At 32.2% G+C, this 22819-nt stretch overlaps 2 protein-coding genes across 3 annotated transcripts in view; one reads left to right on the top strand and one right to left on the bottom strand.

Annotated features, from left to right (window-relative positions):
• Positions 1-6118, bottom strand: part of LOC145331902 (uncharacterized) — a 28182-nt gene extending 22064 nt beyond the window's left edge. For both annotated transcript variants that reach the window (XM_080176775.1, XM_080176774.1), the window contains exons 1-2: positions 6047-6118; positions 2994-3068 (exon numbers count right to left, since the gene is read on the bottom strand). In XM_080176775.1, coding sequence (XP_080032901.1) covers positions 2994-3010 — 17 coding nt within the window. In that variant the 5' untranslated portion in view covers positions 3011-3068; positions 6047-6118. The remainder of the gene's footprint in view (positions 1-2993; positions 3069-6046) is intronic.
• LOC145332224 (uncharacterized) lies at positions 3944-5395 on the top strand. The gene is made up of 2 exons (XM_080177179.1): positions 3944-4079; positions 4287-5395. The coding sequence occupies exons 1-2, from the start codon at positions 3961-3963 to the stop codon at positions 5281-5283; spliced, it is 1116 nt and encodes a 371-aa protein (XP_080033305.1). The 5' UTR covers positions 3944-3960; the 3' UTR covers positions 5284-5395.
• Positions 6119-22819: the final 16701 nt, after the last annotated feature.

The raw sequence follows: 22819 nt of genomic DNA on the forward strand, positions 1-22819 counted from the left end.
ACTGATTATTATACTAGTCCCCAAAGTTTTATAATTCATATTCGTTGCCTCAATAACTTTGGGGATTTTTGGTGTTCAAACGTTGTAACCACTACAGAAGGGGTGATTTTTAGTATCATTATAAGGGATGTACATTAATTTATCGGCCATTGTCTTATCCCTTCGGCTCCCTGGATATGTGCACTTAATTGAATTAACTAATTAATACAGATGACACACATATACAATACAAACATGTTTTCTTAAGCAGAATCTTAAAGAGATAAGACAATGGCCGATAAATTGATGTCCATCCCCAATGATGATACTCAAACTTACCCCTTCTGTAGATAATAAAGATTTATTGTAAATACTCAAAGTTTTTATGCAATTGTCCCTTCCTACCTGAAGTTCCTCTTTGACTGCATAATTGTATTTATAATTGAGTATGAAGTAATTAATTAATTTGTTTTAATCACAATTTGTCTTTAGCACACCTGTTACTTAATAGCTCGGTGTTATATCAATCTCCCATGTTTTCATATCCGCAAAATGTATTTTTCATTCGCTAAAAAATAGCAATTAAACTAGGCTTTTAAACCCATGACTGTTGCGTAACACGTATATTAGCACAACCTTCAGTTAATAGGTGCTAATTTTGGCCCATTTCAAAATCTGGTGTAGTATCCAAGTAATAATAAATTCAATGTTGAATGTGAAGCAAAGTGGAAGTGATTAGATTTGCGAAAGTGAAAGCACACCTTTTAGGTCATCAGGATAAATTAAATAAATGGATGTATAATACGTGGATATATAGACAGGGAGAAATTTGTCGTCAGTTTAGCATGCCAATATTAACCTCATTTATTAGTCAGTTTGTTCATCCAGTAGGAAGGGAATAAAGGGGTTGGGCGAGAGGTATCGTTCATTTAGCCAGCTGCTATTTCACTATATAACGGTGCATGGAAATCTGGTGCATCATCCAATTAATAATATATCTATTAAACAAATGAAATACAGGTATCTTGAGGGATAAGACAATGGAGCAAAAATTTATGTACATTACCATTGAGGATAAACAAAATATCCCATCAATTTATGATGTTTTTTTTGTAGTTTCATCCAACTAATCCAAAATCTATAAAAGTACCCAAAGTTTTTCAGCCAAAGAAAGAGAACGTGTTTATAATGCTTTGGGTACCAATACAATTTACTGTTCAATGTCCCATTCATCCTGAATTTAATACATAAAAATAGTTAAAATTTAAATAAAAATTTAGTGTTCTTTTTTTCTAATGTTTAATATTTAAAATGTCGTGTAAAGAATTTTAGAAGGTAAGATAAGATAAAATCACTAAAGATATTACATAATTTGTAATATTAAAGAATCAGCATATATATTGAAAAAAATATTATTTGTGATAAATAAAAAAAACAACTTCCATAAGTAGCAGAGAATACAAAATCTTTTAATAGAAAACAGGACGACAAAAAGTGCTCTTATTAATGCTTATTGGTAAATATTTTCCTAACACAGTGATACAAATTACAGTTCTTTTCATATAAAGTTTAACATTACCTTAAATAGTTTTTTTAGAAACAATCGGACTAAGTAAGTATTAATTTGTGATATAGATTTTTCTTTTTTATGGAATGTTCAAGAGAAGAATTTAAATTCCGATATGTTAGCCGTGACTAAGCCACAAACTTAAACCCATTTAGATGATTTGAATTTTTTTTCAAAAAGTGGGATTGCAATATTTGAGTCAGGTTTAGAGAGGTAAACAGACATTGACAAGTATAAAGTAGTCTCGGTAACATGGAGACAAAATAAGAAAATACAATTTGATTTAAAGATTATTTAATTTTTCTAGGGTTTCACTTATTCTACCTAATTCTAACATATTTTATTACTACATACACTTATTCCAAGTGCAGCTACTTTATAATTAATGTATTTAGCATGTCCCTTGTAATTTTAGGCCTGTTATCGATTTCAAACTTATTTTGGTGATTCCTGTAGCAACTAGGTAGGTGTGACAACTCTAAAATTGTTACAAGAAAGTCCTTACGTCCATTCAAAATATAATAAGTTTTAACATTTTTTACAACAATTTTCCGTATGATATAAATTTCCTATTCATCTGATAAAATAATCATTCCTTGAACAACAAGGTACAGTACTCTAAGCAAAGGGTTTCTTAAATTAAGACCTAAAAATGTAAGTTCTTAAACTATATCCTGTATTTAAAATTTCTCGCAACTATCTAAAATTATGATTTTATACAATTTTGTTTAGAATGTTAAATTAATATTTTGATGTGAAAGTTCTGACACTACAAGTATTAATGTTCGTTTGTCCAACTGTCTTTTTTTAGAGCTTCACTTGTATTGATGTTGTCATCCTTGCATTTTATTAACTATTCTATAAATTGAATATTCATATATTTTATAGGGATAAAACAATTACTGGTGGATAAGGTTTCATTTATTTGAATAAGTAATTTTTAACATTACCAAAGCATTTGATTATCTTTATTTAGAGATAATCTTACGAATAGAATATTCATTTTTCATCAGTATAAGTTATTTAATCATGTACTTAAACACTTATAATGTGGTAAGGTTTCATTTTTGCATAAATTTGACTTGTAATTATATTTTGTGACTTATCTAAAGCATCTGAATGTGGTTTTCACAAAATAACAACAAATTTCATTTTGAACCTATAATCTGATTAAATATTTTTGATTCTTCATCAATAGTTTTTATTAAGAATTTAAGATAGACTATCATTTTAGTTACTAAAGATGATTTATCTATCTTTTATTTTTAACCCCTATAAGAGCTAGAGAGCCAAACAAATTTGTGTAGCTCCCCTGTTTGATAAATAAATTATGACTATAGGTCAGTAAAAGTAATATTTTGTTTTTTATTAGCTCCCCTTTTTGATAAAGAATTTACGACTAAAGGTCAGTCTAAGTCATATTTGGTTTTATAATTATTGTATGTTCCTGAATCTAACTGTCATGATATATATGTAAAGACAAGGGGATAGGATCCCAGACCAAGTCTGCACATTACTCTACCTGAAAAAAGAGGTTATTAATGTTCAATAGAAGCAGCATTTCAAGGTAAAACTGATATTGTAAGAGGTGTTAAAGAGAAATTAAACTGGTTCATATACCACAAAACTTAATTTGCATACGTGTTTCTATTAATGTATCTGCAATTTGCTGTCTATATATAAGGGGGGGGATAAATCATTTAACAAACCTAAAGATGTTGGAAATGCATAGTTTTAGGAACCCCTTCCCTCAGATATATAAAGGCAAGGCTGAAATAATTTGAATGCTTTAACAATTTATAAGATGGAACAACAAACTTAAATTTCACCAGGGCTAAAAGAACTATAGGCTGACGCAGGTAGTGTTTGACGTGGTCAGATTTGAATGTAGTATTCAATTTGCTTATCAGTGCTTGACGTGGTCTGATTTGGACATAGTGCCAAATTTACTTATCAGTGTTTGACGTGGTCAGATTTGGACGTAGTACCAAATTTACTTATCTTTTGAAATATTATATAAGTTGTAAACAACAAACTTGAAATAATTTAGTTCATTCTGATTTTGTCTCATAGAAAGTTATTGTTTGTTATCAAAGATTTATCTGAAAATTTATGTTCTATGGAACTATCCTGACCTTGCTACTTTTGTATTATCTAACTTTAAAATATCCTAAGGTTCTATTACTTTTTCTTTAGAACCCCTATATTGGGTGAACCCCAAAAATTCTATTTAACTTCTCCCCACCAAATTTTTTCAGAATATTAAAATAATTTTACTGCTGATAGCAAAGAAGTGGTGTTAGGTATTAGATTTATGATAATACCACTATTTAGAACCATCACTACCTCCAATTAGTCCATGGTCCATTAGTCCACAGTAATATTAACTATTTTAACTTCATTATATTAAGTACATGATTATAGATACTAAAATGTTATTGTTCATGATAACAGGCCTAATAATTCTGGACAAAGGATGGGCTTCAGCCATCGAGTCACCTGCCCCAGAATTTTTTGCCTTGTGTCCTGTTACGTAAGTGTTATTTTCAATATTCAGTACACCCTTCTCATCACAATTAATATGTAGATAAAATTAATATTTACATCCCAAGGTTTTTAAAGATCAAGCAATATCTTATTTAATATATTTTCTATTTAAATCCATTGGGATAAATATTTCTTATAAAACCAATCCCCTATCCCTGCCTTAAAACTATAATGATGTATTAATTTTTTTCAGCTTTGATGAGAAGACAAACGAAAGAGCAATGATTTGTTATTTTACATTTGCTCCAGATGATGATGTCACAGAAGTGACTGAAGATATCTTTGCTCAATTTGATGAAACCAATAATCAATTTGATCTTGTTCAAATAATATTTTTGGGAGGGTCACCAGCTAACTTTGCCATGAATGAAAAGACCACTGGTAAACTTAAGATCCGGAATTTTGTGATCTGGAGCTTGTGTGCTGATGAACTAACTGGTACTAAGCTGTTTACAGACAATGGTTTGATGAATTCAAAAGAAACTCTAGAATCTTTAGAATCTACTGCAGTTGACCCCTTCTGTCCTTACTACAGCTTTGCCCCAAATTTCTTAACAGGGGCAGATAAATTGAACACAGTCAAACTCTTTGGATATAATTATGATGAACAGCCTCTTCCTGAATCTATGCCAGGCATGAGATTGCTCAGTCTGGAGTCACCAAACCTTTCAAATTTGACACCAAACATTCTGCCCAGCATGCCTAATCTTCAAGTTTTACAGATAGATGCAAGCAACGTTGAAACACTATCAGCTGGAATACTTGATAAATACCCAATTTTAGAGGAACTTTACTTTAGTAATGGGTATTTGGAGACTGTTGAACCTGACTTCTTCCAATCCCAGCATGCAACATATATCTACATGGCCAACAACAGAATTAACAGCATAGATCTCAGCAGTCTTGCTCCATCTAACTTTAGCACTATATTTGTTGACTTGGAAAATAATGCCATTGCCCAGTTGATTGAGCAGAACTTCAGACCTTTTGTGGAAAGGGTCTTAGAAACTGGTCTCTATAATTGGGGCATGATCAATCTACTGGACAATCCTTTGGAGTGCTCTTGTGATGTAAAGTGGTTGGTATCTGATGTGAAAGGTGCTCATTTGTTTGATGCTGTATGTCCTGATGGCACAATGCTTAGAGATGTTAATCCAGAAGTCATAAATGCCCAGTGTCCTGATGTCTAAACTTAACCCTATACATTTTGTTACATTCCATTCTTAAACCATTGCTTAAAACTTTGTATTATTATATTAATTACTTTTTTACTTAAACTTTGATATATATTATGCAATTTTATTTTGTTCTTTAGTGTTTTTAATGTTATTATTCAAGTTAAAGTAGAGATAAGGAACATGAATAAAAATTAATGCTAAGAGTTCATGTGTAATAAATCAAGGAGAATATTATAAACCTAAGGTTGTGTAGAGAGGATGATTTTTTTTCCGAAAATGGGCATACATTAACTTCCTAAGACTTGACCTCAGATTGGATAGGTATGAGTTAGAATTTTGTCTATTTTGTTTGTAAAGGTGTTTATAGAAGCGTCATGACATATTTTACAAATAACCTAGCACAATCTAGGGTCTATCTCTGATATTTCAAATACTTTGTATGAGTGCTTATATATGAATAAAACGTCTGAAAATTTAGATTAAACAAACAAAATACTCGAAAAAGAACAAACAGACAAAGTTAGTTATTGAGCAGATGTTTAATTCTAATAACACAGAAAAAAAGGGAGATAATATGCAAAAACTCCAAGAAAATCATGAAAAAATCAGCTGTCTATATCTTATCTTATATCACCTAAGAAAATCATATTTTCCTATGGTGTTACTGACGGACAGATAAAGTGAATTATAAGTTAGCTTTGCTACTAAAAAATGGACTATCGATTGAGACAGACTGGTTGAAAAACTTAAAGATATTTTCTATTAAATACTGTACCTTTACTTAATTCTTTTCTAAGTCATTCTTGCTTTTCGAGGAACACATAGGAGCATTAACAATTTTATATCTGAAAAAAATTAATACAAAATGAAACAGAAGAAAAATAACATAAAACCATCCGAATAATTTAAAATAAATATTCTTAAACTACCTTGGGACTTTCTTATTTTTGGCTCAAAAAAATGGGTACTTTAAAATTTGATTGGTTGGTTCCAAACTAGCAGTTTCCAATCTTTTAATCCAATAATTTCAATCCACAGAAGGGATAAATATTTTAATCATTATTGGGGGTGAAAATTAAATTATCGTCAACTTAATGAGTATAATTGTTATTTATCCCATACTATTATGGACAGCTTTCCGCATTAAACGATTAAAACCAGTTTTGTTCGCCCCGAAAGGCCTAGTGCCCAAACTAAGAAATCTGGAATAAATTTCATGATTTTTATCAAAAATTTCTTGGAAAATTGACTGTAATACGATGCTATACATGATTTTTCAATATGGCTGAGAATCGGTTCTAATCCACCGAATATTAATCCGTTTGGTAGGCATACTGGAAATCTAATTATATTAAGTATGAATGACCTATTTGGTTCTTTTGTTATTAATCATTTTGAACATAACCTCTAAGAATGAATTCTCTGATTATTAAATCCTCTAAAATCACACCAAAAAATCCTCCAAAGTGCAAAGAGCCCCAGTAATGTGATACTCATGTAATAAATGACTTTTGTAATACTATTAGGTTTGTATTAAGGTGGAGATTTCAAAGGGAAAATGTGGTTTTGCATATTGTGGTTATAACAGTACAACAAAATATTTAAATATATCATAAAATAGCAGTCCTAATGTACACCTAATGAAGATTTAAAAGAAAGAAATATTCACAAACTTTAATCATAGAATTGTACTTTAGTGTTTTAGAAATTATTATTCCAAATGCCATACCAAAAGTTGTTACCAAAAAAGCAGCCTGTTCAAAATGGATATACTAACTTTCTGAAATTATAGAGCTGCCACGCTTTCTAAATCGTACCTAACTATTTGACCATAAGAGATTTTCTTCACGGTCAGACGGACCAATCCTAATTTTTGAAAAGCTTCGGTTTTAAAAAAAAACTCTTGGGCTGACCATAAAGTTTCACAAAAATTATAAAAAGTACTTTTAGGGGATAAAAATCAATTAAGACACTAGTGGCGGCTGTGCATTTAGCATCTAGGGTTTTCTGTCTTTTAAGTGATAATTGGAGCAGAAAAGTAGATTAAAACAATCCCAAGGCTTTAATTGAAAAATAAAATAGCCCTAAACTCTTCTGGAACCTATGTGAAGCTTCCCTTTAATGGAAAACTCAATCAATTTTTTAGGTATGGAAATCTAAATTTGAAGGCTCAGACAAAAACCTTACTACTTTATTTAATAGGATAGGAAGATCCAAGATATAAATTGTGTTGCTAAAAATATAATTTTATTGTAATTGACAAATTATTTAATTTGAGTCACCACTACCTGGTTTGGTTTCCTTTTGTGGGCTTGCTGCGGTGTAGCTATCTAAATTCTATCATTCAAATTCATCGTGTATGTACAATATCATATACATATGTACAAGGAAGCTACCTACAAACTTTTACAGAGGTAAAATATGGGTTTGGATTTATGCAGTAAATCTAATATATTTCTTAAAAGTGAATCTTTTCTATAATTAGGGTCGGTTGGTCCGTCCGTAATGGATAGCTCTTGTCGTTGAGTAAGGCATGAAAGAACTGTCGTATCTATTAAGATTTTACAACTATTTTTTTGTGCGCTATTATTATGCTATTCATCTGACTTTTGAAATACTAATTCTTAGGACAACAAAGTTGAAAGTACAATATTATAAACAAAGCATCTCTATAATCAAGTCCTAAAAATCCAAGTATGCCAAGTAAACAGTATTCTGTATTTACAGTTTTTCAAAAAATTTACTAACAATTTTGTTTAGACTTAAACATAGATATATTCTGTTTTTTTAGTTCTGACAATCTATAACATTAAATGTTAGTTTAACTTACCATATAAAGCTTTTATGGTTGTTGTCATCCTTATTTTTAATTATTTGTTGATGAATAGTTTGATAATCAATTTCCGACTTTTGGCCAGTCATATTTATAGTTTGCTTCCTTAATCTATTTTATTTAACAACCATTGCTTTTAGGGACTCATTTACTTAAAAATTTATAACAGATGTAATTTTCTTAGCTTTGAAGCAAAAACACATGTTTTTGAAGAAATCTTTCTTTTTTTTTACTTTTTAGAGTAAGGATGTACATTGCAGTATGATAATTTGACAAATTATTCCTTGTAAATAAGTATTTATTTTCATAATTGTCTTAGAAGAATTTTGTGAAAAAATATAGGAGTAACATTTTTAATTTTAAGTATATCTTATGAGCAAAGCTTTCTCTGCATTAAAGTGTTTCTGTTAAAAAATCTTCATAGATTTTCAGCTGATTATCTTCAACAGGAACTATGAAAATCACATTTCCCACAAAGCAATACGTACTGACTGACTTACAGACAGTAAAAACGAATTATATAGAAGCTTCATTACCAATAAATGTTAATGTTGTTAATGAATGTTTTTTACTAAAAGTTAAAAATAAGTATAATTTTCAGCAAAACATTTAATCCATACATATCTTTTTCCTCAATGTCCCTTTTTTGCCCATCCAAAAAGTTAGTTACATAAAAAGTTTGATAATATTATGTAGATTCAATTGTGTTTTATCCCAATAAGCGTAGCTGCTCTATATCAAAAACCCTTAGGTTTAAAATAAAAAAAAGAAATTGCCTTATAATTATAGAAAAACTTTTAGATATAAAGATTGATAGATAAATTGATAAAATAAAAGTATACTGTATAGATAGATGAATAGAAAGAGAATCTATTGTCCCTTTCGTGACATCGCCACTTAATGGGCGTTTCGTTATACTTTTACAGTAGCTTTTGATAAGTTTATTTAGGTTAGGTGATTGCCCTGCAGGGTTAGAGCTCCCGCTGGGAGTAGAAATATAAAAAAAGCTACTGTGAAAATACAACAAAACGCCTAATAAGGGGCGATGTCACGAAAGGGACATACCCGAAAAATATATCTATAATACAAAGTAGCTTGATGTCTGTAAGTCTGTCTGTCCGTCTGAAGCTTAAGATCTCAGTAACCACTGAACCGATTGAATTCTACTCTTCAGGGTATATACCCATTGGTCCTGTGGTGGGTTTAAGCTATTTTTTGGGGGGTGGGACACCCCCAACACCCCAAAAATGAAAATTCCCCCCCTCCTAAAAAAATTGTTTTCTGGGGAAACTACTTTAAAATAAATGGCAGCACCAGAAATACTTAAATTTAAAAACAATTTAAATAACCTCTTAATTGGGGCAAAGCTCCTTGAGTCTAGGGGGGAAGCCACTAGTAGATAGATAAAGCCAATAAAGCCAAAGAGTAGATATATAGATAGATAGCTAAATCAAAGAGTAGATAGATAGAAATATATATAAATTGATTGATATGCAAATGAAGAATATAAAGATTGTTAGATGGAGGGATAAACCCTAAGAGTATATATATAGATAAAACTAAAGATATATTAGATAGATAGATGGTATAAAAATAATGAAATAATCAATTACAAGAATGCAAAAACTGTTCACGTCCGTCCCTCAAGTGTTTACACAAAACGGTCATTTAATGGGGAGCCGAATTAAGTATATTCCAGTATGGCTTGGAAAACGAGTAATATCCGCTGGATTAGAACCGGTTCTCGTCCATGCTGAATAATTATATAAAACATCGTTTTATAAAAGACAATTTTCCACGTATATTAAAATATAAGTCAGAAAAAGTAATAACAGTTTTGTTATCCAGTTTAATAAAACTAGTTTTTATCTGAAACTTTTTCAAGATGAACATTCTAAGCTTTTTACATTCTCAGTAAAAGTGTTGGACTTAAAATGCTGTACTTCTTAATGTGGCTAGGTTTAAAATTTTGGTGAGAATGTGAACTGAACTCGTCCATCGTTGCCTCCTTATTTTGCATAAAATTCCGCTTCACTATTAAACTACGAGAAAAGAGGAATTTAGGCTTTTATTTTTAGAAAAATGTCCAATAAATTTTTTGCAAGCAATGCTTTTTATACATAAGTTATTGTAATTTTATAATATACAGTAGTATTTTTTTTTGTCAGAACTTTTCTGGTCCGATTAACTTTTACTTTTGAGGAAAGCTTTATAATTGTCTTGGGTGATTTAAACTATTTTCTAAATCTCATCCGCAATTCGTTAGAGGCTAGATTGGTCTTTTATATATTCCTAAATAAATATTAATATCTAGAGAGTGTGTGACTAAGAATTTTGCCAATGTCTTTTCCATTAAATGTAGAAAACAAGGATGACAACATCCATAAAAGCGAAGCACTGAAACAGTAGGACAAACGGACATTAAATCTTGTAGCTTGTCAGAACTGAATAAGGAGAATATTATTGAATAAGTTTATACAAATTTTAAGGATTTGATTCGCGTATAACATTAAACCTTGTTGTATAAGGAATCAGTATTGCTAAATTCAGATGAATAGGATATTTATAGCATGCAAAGTTTGAAATCGATAAGACAATTCTAACCTGTTTAAAACGACGAAAAGAGCTAGCCGTTACGGATTTACAGACCTACCCTAATTATTGTAAAGCTTCGCTCTTAATAAGGATGACAACAACAGCCATAAGTAGCTAGCACAAAAGAACATGGATAAACAGACAGACAAAGGGAGTTATAGAGCATGTGTTGAGTCGTCAATTAATATATGGGATACATTGCAGGGAAAAACAAGCAGTTTGTATTTTGGAGCATGATTGACAGACGGACGGACCAAGTAAATAATATAAGAGATGCTCAATTTTAAAGGGAATCTTCACTAAATAGTTCAGCTGTCTATCTTAACTATTAGCCGAGAAAATTACAATTCTTCAATTGCGATTCTGACGGACGGACGGACATACAGACAAAGTGAATTATGGAGATGCTTAGCATCTAAAAAGGTGTGTTGGTCCAAGATAAGAAAATGTTAAGTTAACCCTTAACGGTCGGGGGGGGGGGGGCGTTGAACGCCCCCCCCATCCGGTTTTTTCTATCTCATTTTCTGTGTGTGAAAGATAAAGAGCCCAAACTGCTTGACTTTTTAAGTATGGGTATGACACATAACTGAGAGTTGGAATTTTTTGAATATCTCCATCCTGGCGGGCACAGGATGCCAGCAAACCTGGCAGGGTCATCCAGGTAAAGAGCAAAAATATTTTTTTGACTAAAACAAAGCATTTTATCATACCAAAATACTAAAAAATCCTCTAGTAGTACATCCTTATATGAAATACAGGTGTTCAAGTCACTTTCAGGTTCCAGGTATGATCCTGCAGGTCCTGATCCTCCAGGTCTCCAGAAATCTTTAAAAGGCTCCTGTGGCCGCAATTTTTGACTTAGAGACTTCAAATCTTAAACTTAAGCTTTTCTTACATGTCTACATAACGTATTAAAATTTCATGAAGATCCGCCGCCGTTTTCCCGCCGACCGCCGACTGCGGCGGCTGGCAGCTGCCAAGTACAGCTGCGGCCGCTGAAATTTATATTTTGATATTTCTAATGTAAAATTTACATAAAAATAAACATTTTCTGGGAAAAAATTTTTCTTCTAGCTTCAAAAATAAGAAAATTACAGCCGTTTGAAATTTTTAAATAAAAAAAGACCTAAAAACAAAGGTTGTTAAATAAAAGGGTGAAGGAAGCGAAAATTGACTTAGACTTATAAAAGGTCGGAAATTCATTATCAAACAGGGGACTTGCACAAAAAAATTTAGCCCTCTAGCTCTAATAGGAACTGAGATAAGTAGGGGGGGCGTTGAACGCCCCCCCCCCCCCCCGACCGATTAAGGTGCGGCAAGGGGCCCGACTGTAAAGGGTTAATATCACCATTTTTACCATGGATTCTAAGGGATAAGACAATAAGCGATAAAATTGATGTAAATCCCCAATTATGATATACAAAATTACCCCTTCTGTATACATTATTATTACTGGTTGAAACGTTTGTACACTCAACTTAATAAACCAAGCAATCAAAATCCTATAAGCAAACGAATAATAACACGTTATTATAAACCTTTGGGGACTAGACTAATTAATAGGCCAATGTCCTCTCCCTCCCTGTCATTTTTCTGTGTTTATGTTGGACTAAAAGAAATATATATTCATATGAAAGGGAAAAGTAAAAGAATGTTTTTATTTGGGCTGCCATACATTATGGCAAAAAAAAGAAAAATGTTAACATTGCATTGCTTGAACCTGAAACTGCTCTATTCAAGATAGCTGATTTTTGAAAATTTTTCTGATTAAGTAAAAACTCCTCTAATGTTTTTGTAAAAAATCCTTGAAACTTTTAATTTTATTGACAGTAACAAAATGTTTTAAGTATTATCACTAAACACAGTGTATTTATTACTCATTCTATGCTAAATTTTTAACATAGATTGATAGATTGATTTCTATAATACAAAATAGAACGAAGTCGGCCTGAAGCTTAAAATCTAAGTAACCACTGAACCGATTGGGCTCTACTCTTTAGGGAATATACCTACTGGTCCTGTGATGCTATTTTCTTGGGGGGGGGGGGGATGTAAAAAAATGAAAAATAATCCCCCCCCCATTTATAAAAAAAATCTCATTTAAAATTTTAAAAAGTGGTCTACCAACCCCCCCTCCCCAATTTGTTTTTATCTTTTTCTTTTTAGATTTTAAATACGAAGAATTACGTTGATCAAACCTCTTGGAGCACAGTCCCTAGAGGGTAGTGACGAAGCCGCTAGTATTGATATATTGATAGATAGATAGATAGAGAGAGAGAGAGAGAGAGAGAGAGAGAGAGAGAGAGAGAGAGAGAGAGAGAAGAGAGATGGATAGATAGATAGATATGTAATATATCTAGATTTTGTGTCAGAGTATGGACACTTTTATCATTCTGGTATAAACTAGGGTTGGGCCGGATATCCGGTGAGGCCGGATATCCGGCCGGATATCCGGCCATTTTCAATATCCGGCCGGATACCGGATATTGAAACTATCCGGCCGGATATCCGGCAATATAATATTTTATATTTTACAACAAATATTTCTGCTTTTTTTTCTTATAAATGGCTGTAATTTTCTTATTATTGAAGCTATAAGAACAATTTTTTTGAATATGTTTATCTTTATGTAAATTTTATATTAGAAATCTCAAAACATAAATTTTGGCGGGGGCAGCAGTTCTTGGCAGCTGCCAGCCTCAAACTGGCAGTCGGCAGGTAAACAGCAACGGATTTCATGAAATTGTAATATGTCATGAAGACATATAAAAAGCCTAAATTTAAAATTTGAAGTGTCTAAGTCAAAAATTGCTGTCACAGGAACTGTTTAAAGATTTCTGGAGACCTGTAGGTTCAGGACTTGCAGGACTATACCTGGAACCTGAAATCGACTTGAACACCTTTATATCTTGTAAGGATGTACGACTTTAGAATATTTAAGTATTTGATAACATGAAATGCTTTGTTTAAGTAAAAAAATGTTTTTACTTTTTACCTGAATGACCTTGCCAGGTTTGCTGGCATCCTGTGCCCGCCAGGAAGGAGGTATTAAAAAAATTTCAACTCTCAGTTATGTGTCATACCCATATTTCGAAAGTCATTTAGTTATAGCCCTCTACCTTTTATACAGAGAAAATGCACACGGGTGGGGGGGGGGCGGGGGGGGGGGACATGCGTTCAATGAAACCTCCCCGCCCATCCTCCAACAGGGATTAATATTACAGATTGAGGGTAGTAATAGTTTATTAGATTAATTGTTTAGAAGAAAAATCATTTAATAGTTACATAAATTTTAAGTTTTAACCTGAATCCTTATAATAAAGTAACAGGATGTCCATAAGTTTGTCTTTCTGTCTGTACTGAAGGATCTCGCTAACCGCTGAACCGATCGGGTTCTCCTTTACAGGGTAACTTCTCATAGGCCCTGGGAAGGTTTATAACTATTTTGGGTGAGGGTACCACCACTCTCCCAAGAGAAATTGCCCCTAGAAAAAAATACCCCCCCCCCAAAAAAAAAATATTTTTATTTAATTTTTCAACTAAATATAAAAATAAGTCAGCCCCCCCCCCCCCAAAATTCAACTCCCCTCCGCCCTCAAGTGCCCCTAGAGGCTTCTAACGGCGTAGCCGCCAGTTTTATATAATAAGACGCCAGTAATTTGGCCGGTTATCCGGCCGGATATCCGGCAATTTGGCCGGATATCCGGTAGTTTGCCGGATATCCGGTGTTGGCCGGATATCCGGCCGGATACCGGATATCCGGCATTTGAAATCGGCCGGATATCCGGTATCCGGTATCCGGCCAAAAAACTATCCGGCCCAACCCTAATAAACACAATAAATATAATATAGTCCCACATATGACAGGCATAAGATACAAACTATAAAGAGGCATACTTCTACAAAGAATACTAAATATCAAAGGTTTAAACATAGAAAAACTAATTTAAAGATTTACTAGTAGGTATTGAAACCTCCAACTAAGAAAGATAATAATTAGAACAAAAGACAGGTATAAACTTTCATAGGATAAAAAGTATTGTGATACTGTTTTATTAACCTATTTTTAAAGAATATATTATAGAAAGCTTTGATGACAATTGAGTACCTAATCAACCAGGGAATCACAAGCACAAAAATATGGCTTAACTATTCAATTTGATCTTTCTATGTAGGCATACAATATTGTAAAAAAAATATTATTCTATTCAAACCATCTAAGTGCTACTCTAAAGGAGCTTTAGCTTTCTATATATGGTGCAATACAAATTTTTGGTATAGTCCCTTTGTGGCAATGCCTCTTAAGGGGCGTTTCGTCATATATTCACAGTAGCTTTTGATGGGTTATTTTAGGTTATGTTAGGTTAGGTGATTGCCCTGCAGGGTTAGGCAATTGGCACGCAAGTTTAGAGCCCCCAGCAGGGGCTAAAAATAGGAGAAAATCTACTATGAAAATACAACGTTGCCATGAAAGAGACCATACCCAAAATTTTCAATAATTTGGTATATAAGATTATTTAATGATAGATAATCTTTATGATTATTCCATGCTTATCTGACAATCAAAATTTGCTAGAGATATCTTTATATATTGTAAAAGAATAAATTCTAAATACCTATCTATTCTATGTAATTTGTACAGAAAGTATTCCATGCCAATCTATCTATCTATCTATCTAAAGATGCTTGAGTTATCCTTATATGTTATCCAAGAGACGAAGTTCCCAGAAATCTAATCATCAATTCTATGTTATTTCATATTTGTACTGAGGGTATTCTAAAATTAATATTCCAAGCCAACTATCTATCTATCTAAAGCTGCTTGAGTTATCTGTATGTTGCAATAGACATAATGATTAATGATGTCACCCTCCATATATTTTGAAACCCGCATCATTATCACACATATTTTTCTCTCTCACAGATATTTTATTTTTGTTTTTCTTTAGACACTTTAGTAAATTTGACAACAGCAATTATGGCTCGGCAGCCGAGCACCATCCATGCAAAAAATCACCTAGATGTCTAAACTTGTCTAAACCTGTTCATAATGTGGTCAGAAGCCTATTCAATGATTTCTTTTAAGCAGAGAGTGTTTCAAGCTGAGGCTTACGCGCGGCTGCCGAGCCCTGAGCTAGTCAAAAAAGTAAAAAATTATTCTTAAAAAATAATATTTTTCTTTACCTGTTCTGCTAGTCTAAACAAATTAATATCAATCATTTTCTTTGGACTTTAATTGTAAAAGTTATACAAAAATAGATTAAAGGACCACCCTCAACGTCACAAAAAATTGTTTTGGATATTATAGCTGCCATAGGGCCTATATGAAATATTGAAGACCACTTTCTCCAACAATTTGGGGTCGGAGATTCCGAATCTGGCGTCCATTTTGATCCAGCTGACCTCCTTCATTGTGAAAAATGGCGCCAAAGTTGACTACCCTTCGAAAAATCCGCGAACGACAATTTTAGCAAAAAAAAAAATCCACCCAATTATTTTTATCATAAGATAGATAGATAGTAAGATTAAAATCTATAATTAATTTAATTTCTTTCTTAAACGTCGAGAAAAAGAGAAAGAGTGAGAGAGAGAGAGGGAAAAAAAGAAATAGATGGATAATTATAAAGAGAAAGAAAAATACCTTTTTGCAAATAATATTGTAGGACCTTACGAATAATATATAGAAAGAGAGAGAGGGAGAGAGAGAGAGAGAATGAAAAGGAGAAAGCGAGAGAGAAAGAAAAAAAGAATTAAAGAGATAGAGAGAGAGAAAAGGATAAAGAGAGAGAGAGAAAGAAAAGATGAAATAAAGAGAGAGAGAGAGAGAGAGGGAAAGAAAGAAAAAAAGGAGAAAGTGAGGGAGAAAAAAGATAGAGAGAGAGAATGAGAAAGAAAGAGAGAGAGAGAGAGGGAAAGAAATGAAGAAAAGGAGAAAAATAGAGAGAATGAAAAGAAGAAATAAAGAGAGAGAGAGAGAGAGAGAGAGAGAAAGTAAGGGAGAAAAAAGATAGAGAGAGAAAATGAGAAAGAAAGACAGAAACCAGGAGAAAGAAAGAGAGAAACCAGGAGAAAGAAAGAGAGAGAGAGAAGGAGAATAAGAGAGATATAAAAAGGAGAGAGAGAGAGAATTATAAATTTAGAGAAAGAAACGGAGAAAGAGAGAGAGAGAGAAAGAGAAAGAAAGAAAGAGATAAAAAAAAAGAAAGAAAGAGTGAGAGAAGGAGAAAGAAATATGGAGAGAGAGAGAGAGAGATAGAGTAAGAGAGATAGAAAAAGAGAGAGAGAGACAGAGATAGAGAGATAGAGAGAAGGGGAGAGGGAGAAAGAGAGAGAGAAAGGAGATAGAAAGAAAGAGAGAGAGAGATAAAAAGAGAGAAAAAATGAGAAAGAAAGAGAGAAAAAAGGAGAAAGAAAGAGAGAAAAAAGGAGAAAGAAAAAGAGAGAGAGAGAGAGAGAGAGGGAGAGAGAGAGAGAGAGAGAGGGAGAGAAAGGGAAAGAGCGAGAGAGAGAAAAGATCCCTTTTCTAAGAAATAGAAAACGCAACAAAAAGATTCAATAAATAAAACCTTACCAGGGTCTTTGAGAAGCTACCATGTACAGGAGAACCATATCAGTTAATGCAGTGGTTAGTGCGATCCCTTAGTACACACAGATACACGTAGAATGTATTTAGATCCTGTTACTGTATTATAAGGATACATAAAACAGATACTCTACAGTGTCTGTCTGTACGTCAATTCGTTTGTATAAAAACAATTCAGAATATAATTATATAAGAAATATGATTTTGTCGACAATTATATTGAACAACCCGATTGATGACAAACCCTCCCCGCCCCCCTGTTAGTCCCCAAAGTTTTATATTAACTTTTTCTTATTCGTTGTGAATTGTATTTGTATTTTGATTGGTCGGTTTATTAAGTTGAGTGTCCAAATGTTTCAACCACTAAATGTAATCTACAGAAAGATTGGGAATAGTCCCTTTCGTAATATCGCCCCATAAGGGGTGATTCGTCATATTTTTAAAATGGCTTTTTAAAGGTTATTTTAGGTTAGGTTAGGTTGTATTGGGTTAGGTGATTGCCCCACGGAGTTAGGTAATTGGCCCCGCAGGGTTAGAGCCCCCCGTAGGGGCTAGAAATAGGAGAAAAGCTACTGTGAAAAATACGAAGAATCGCCCCATAAGGTGCGATGTCACGAAAGGGACTATACCCGAAAGATTTTATGGTATAATATACCTGAGTAAGTACATCAATTTAACGGCCATTGACTTATTACTTTAGATCCATAACAAATACATTTCTTAGTTGTAGGGTAGTTGTTAATCATTTGGATGCAATTATGGATATACAGACAAACGGATGTACAGAGAGACCATAATTGTAGAGTATCTGCGCTATATTAATGAATCCCTTAACAGCTAGTATAAACATATTTACAGTGTAATAGTGTAATATTGGTATTTATAGTTTATTATGGTTAAAAGAATAGATTTTCTAAGGGTTAGTTCGTATATTTAAATATTAATCAACTTATTTATTTAAAACTTTTACAAGATTCCTGTAGCTATGGATACAATTTGATATAGAATACGTCGATATATTCTCAAATACCCTGGTAAAATGTTTCTCCCCGCTGGCTAATCAGTGGCGTGCAAAGCACTTTGTCAATGGGGGGGGGGGGGAATTTTAAACACTTTGCAAAATTAGGGGGTATTAGGGGAGGGGGACAATTGCCCCAAATGCACCCTTTGGTCCGCACGCCACTGTTGCTAACATAGCGATATCCCCAATCCCCTCTTATATCTTTACCTCATCACCTTCCATGACAATGGAGGAAGGTATTAGACTTTTAACTGAGGACTATATTAGCAACCTAAATTAGAGAAAATTCCACTGTCTCAATATTCTATATCCATTCGTGTAACAGGCATAATAGCAACTCTGATTACTGCTAGTTTTACCTATTTATGTGAAATAAAGATCTTGCTTATAGACCCTACGACAATTTTGAATATTGATAAAGCAAGGATTCAATGGATTAAATTGTTGTACAACGTATCTATGTATGAAGAAAGTCACAATGGTTTTTAGATCTGCGAATGAGTGACTTTCAAACTTAAGGGATCTTAAGGGATAATACTTTTCCCCTGTAGATAAGACAATAGGTCCTAAATAAATATACATCCCCAATTTTTATAAATAAAATTTCCCTGTCAGTATATTAAAATAATTGATTTAAAGTTTGCACAGTATTAGTTTGGAACCAACCAATCACAATTTATATCAGTACCTAAAGCTTTTGTGAAGATAAGATAACTTTACTTTAACTTAATACAATGCCCTTAATTTTGTTGAGCTTCGCATTTATGGATGCTATCACCCTTGTTTATTAAATATTTTACCTGAGTTAATTCTTAATATATTTTCATTACCTGAACTTATGAGAAACAACCCTGTAAAGAAGAACCCTAACGGTTCAGCGGTTAGCGAGATCCTTCAGTTTAGACAGACAAACACTCTCTTTTTCTCACTCTTTCTCTTTCTCTCTTTATATACTATATTATTTGTAAGGTCCTACAACATTCTATACATAAAGGTATTTTTCTTTCTCTCAGTTTATAATTATCTCCCTCTTTCTTTCATTCTTTCTTTCCCTTTTCTTCCTCTCAACGTTTAAGAAAGAAATTAAATTAATTATAGATTTTAATCTTACTATCTATCTATCTTATGATCAAAATAATTTGGTGGATTTTATTTTTGCTAAAATTGTTGTTCGCGGATTTTTCGAAGGGTAGTCAACTTTGGCGCCGTTTTTAACCATGAAGGAGGTCAGCTAGACCAAAATGGACGCCAGATTCGGAATCTCTGACCCCAAATTGTTGGAGAAAGTGGTCTTCAATATTTCATATAGGACCTATGGAAGCTATAATATGTAAAACCATTTTTTGTGACGTTGAGGGTGGTCCTTTGGAAAAAAAAACCTACTGTTTAAAAAGATGATTTCAGTTTTTTCCATATTTTGCTGTTTTGTTTCATAAATTGGTATCAAATGTTTGTATTTTTGCTAAATCTCTTTTGGATGGAACTATTCTTGATAGGGTGGGGGGGGGGGGGGTCTTGAATCCCCCTAAAATAGTTATACACCTTCCAAGGATCTATGAGTACATCGGTACATACAGACGGACAAAGATCTTTTTACTTTCATATAAGGATAAAATAATATTTTATGTAAATATAATATTGGTTTTTTTTTGTTTGATTTTAATATAATGGAAAATTGTGATGGTTTTTGTTGTCCTTGTTTTTACAATATTCTAAACTTGAGGAAAATTGTAGATGAAAGTTGATCTCATTACATAGAATAAAAACAGAAGAATACAAAAAATTTTTATGATTCATAATTGGAAATATGATTTGCTCGGCTGATATTAAAGATTGATTGTAAAACTTCTGCTCATTAATCCACTTGCAATCAAGGAGAAAGACTAAACTACATAACTTTTGTGTCACTTTTGAGGAAGACGATTCCCTTTGCTCCCATCATTTTTGAAGAGACCCTTCCCTCTTTCTTTTCCCTTTATATGACGTCATATAGGAATCGTCTTCCTCAAAAGTGACACAAAAGTTATGTAGTTTAGTCTTTCTCTATAGCAAGATATGTGTTAATATTTTTTTTGCCTACAGAAATACCTAAACCTTCATCTATTATATTCTATGAGTTATTTAGATTTATATTTTATTTGGATTTATTTGCCGGAAAAGTTTTAGGACAACACAAGGGTAGATCTAAATCTTTTTGGTATGTAACCAATAAAGGTAATGACTAGAGGAATAAAACAGAAACACATATCAGTATCCAAGGAATCAATATTTGATTTTAAAATATCTCAGCTTTCCGTGGATATTAAAATAGAAACTGGAATTAATTTTTATGATTTTCATAATTTTTTTTGGTGGAAAATTGTCTGTAATTCAATACAATACATAATTTTTCAGTATGGCTGAAAAACGCTTCTAATCCAGCAGATATGAATCGGTTTCTAAGCCATACTTGAAAAACTGAAATTAAAAACAAGAAAGATTATTTTCTCGTGCTTTTAAAAAAGAAGTGGGCAAATATATGAGCCACTAAACTTATTTTTCACCTTTTAACGGAGAAAATTTTCTGTGGGGACAAAGGTCGACCTGACAAATATTTCCAAGAACTAATACAAAGATGTCCTACATAACATTAACAAGATTTTAAAGCAGTCGATTTTTTATCTATCTATCTTATATATCTATTTTGTATAACATATTACATTTGTATGTACTTTATATGCAAAATAAAAACATTTTTTACTTCCTTACAAATAAATATACAACTGCAGGACAGACAAAAATAATTTTGTATGTTCAGTAAGTTTTCCTAAACGGCTGATTTGTTGAGTTTACTAATATTAAAATACAAAACAGTTCATCATATGATATTGTAAAACATATTTTGAATGTCGATACACATCAAACCATTTTCTCCCTTGTCAGATCATTCTACAGGGTGTTGAATTTTGGCACTAATTTTTAAAAGCGAAGCTTTTCTATAATTAGAGTCGGTCCGTACGTCCGTCCGTACGTCTGAGACAGATAGCTTTTTTCGTTAATTTAGGCATGTTAGAATTGTCCTATCGATTTTAAACTTTAAATGGTGATTCCTGTAGTAGTTAGATATGATTTAGAAAGCGTAGCAACTCTATAATCATTACCAGAATGTCCGTACGTCCATTTTTTTACTTTTTTAACAAAATTTTTTTATGTGGTCTAATTATCCGAATGATCTGATTTTTGGTATATTGATTCCTGGGACAACAAAGTATAATGTAATCAGCGAAGCAACTCTATAATCAAGTCCTAAAAATGTAAGTATGTTCATAAATATTATCCTGAATAAAGCAGTTTTTCAACAAATTAACTTACAATTTTGCTTTGACTCTTATACATTTATATTATGATTATTCAGTTCTGACACTATACAAGTGTTAATGTCCGTTTGTCCTACCGTTTCAGTGCTTCGCTTTTATGGATGTTGCATTTATACATTTATACAACTACACAAATTAGCGCTCACAGTGCTTGTTATTGTACTTGTAAATCAACATACATCCCCAATAATGATAAAAAAATACCTCTATTGTTAACTAAAAGTTTAGAAGTAACCAATCAAATTTCAATTAAGTTCCCAAAGTATTAATTACCAAATGAATAAGGTAACGTGTTTTTAGATGTAATTAATAGTCAAATGTCCCCTTTCTTAATGGGATTTACGGTAAGTTATTTTGGCTTCTACCAGGAACATCCAAGCTATTTATTTTGATGGAGTTAAAATGAGGGGTTTCAAAGGTTTGAACCACTTTACGTCTATGGCTTATTATTAAATGTTAGTGATCGGAAATTTTAGCAGTTTTAAGAAAATTCCGCAAATATGATTGACAACCCTGTATCCTAAATCTGTAGACTAAAAATAGTTTAATTCAAAGGAATTTATTCATGTTAAAAATGGTATATTCTCAAGCACTACAAAAGAAACTTGAATTCATAAGTTTTAACACTGCATACATTTAAGCAAAAATTGTTGATATAGAGAAATTAAGTATGTTTAAATGATCCGTAAATTAGTGCATGGAGATTTGAATATTTTGGGGGTTAGAAACTTAAACTTTACTATTATATAAATTAGTAAGGTTTTTTGTCTGAAGCTTAAGATTTCAACTGCTGAATTGATTAATTCTCATTTTTAGCGAAGCTTCACATAGGTCCCGTGTTAGTTTTAGGCCTCCACCACACAAAAATTCTAGAACAATAAAGCATCATAATATAAATATGAATCAAGTAGTCAAAATGATTGACAAATTTTATAAGATTATCTAAAAAAACTGTTTTTTTGGTTGAATTAGATAAACAACAATGTTTGATATAATACGAAGCAAATGATTTCAATGCTTATATTCCTTATATAACATTTATATATCATAAGTTTTATGCAGTTAATCTTTTTTTCAAATTAAAAGAGAAAAATATGAAAGAGCAGCTTTTGCAAAATTTTGTCTGTACGTCCAACAACAATTACCACCTATTAAATGGA

This window comes from Acartia tonsa, chromosome 11 (genome assembly GCF_053477335.1).
Source record: "Acartia tonsa isolate MP-2025a chromosome 11, ASM5347733v1, whole genome shotgun sequence".
Taxonomy (NCBI): domain Eukaryota; kingdom Metazoa; phylum Arthropoda; class Copepoda; order Calanoida; family Acartiidae; genus Acartia; species Acartia tonsa.

Excerpts from the sequence above, each read along its gene's own strand:
- LOC145332224 (XM_080177179.1), top strand. The coding sequence starts at position 3,961 with ATGATTATAGATACTAAAATGTTATTGTTCATGATAACAGGCCTAATA. Across the intron at positions 4,080-4,286 it reads TTTGCCTTGTGTCCTGTTAC|CTTTGATGAGAAGACAAACG; the intron begins GTAAGTGTTATT and ends AATTTTTTTCAG.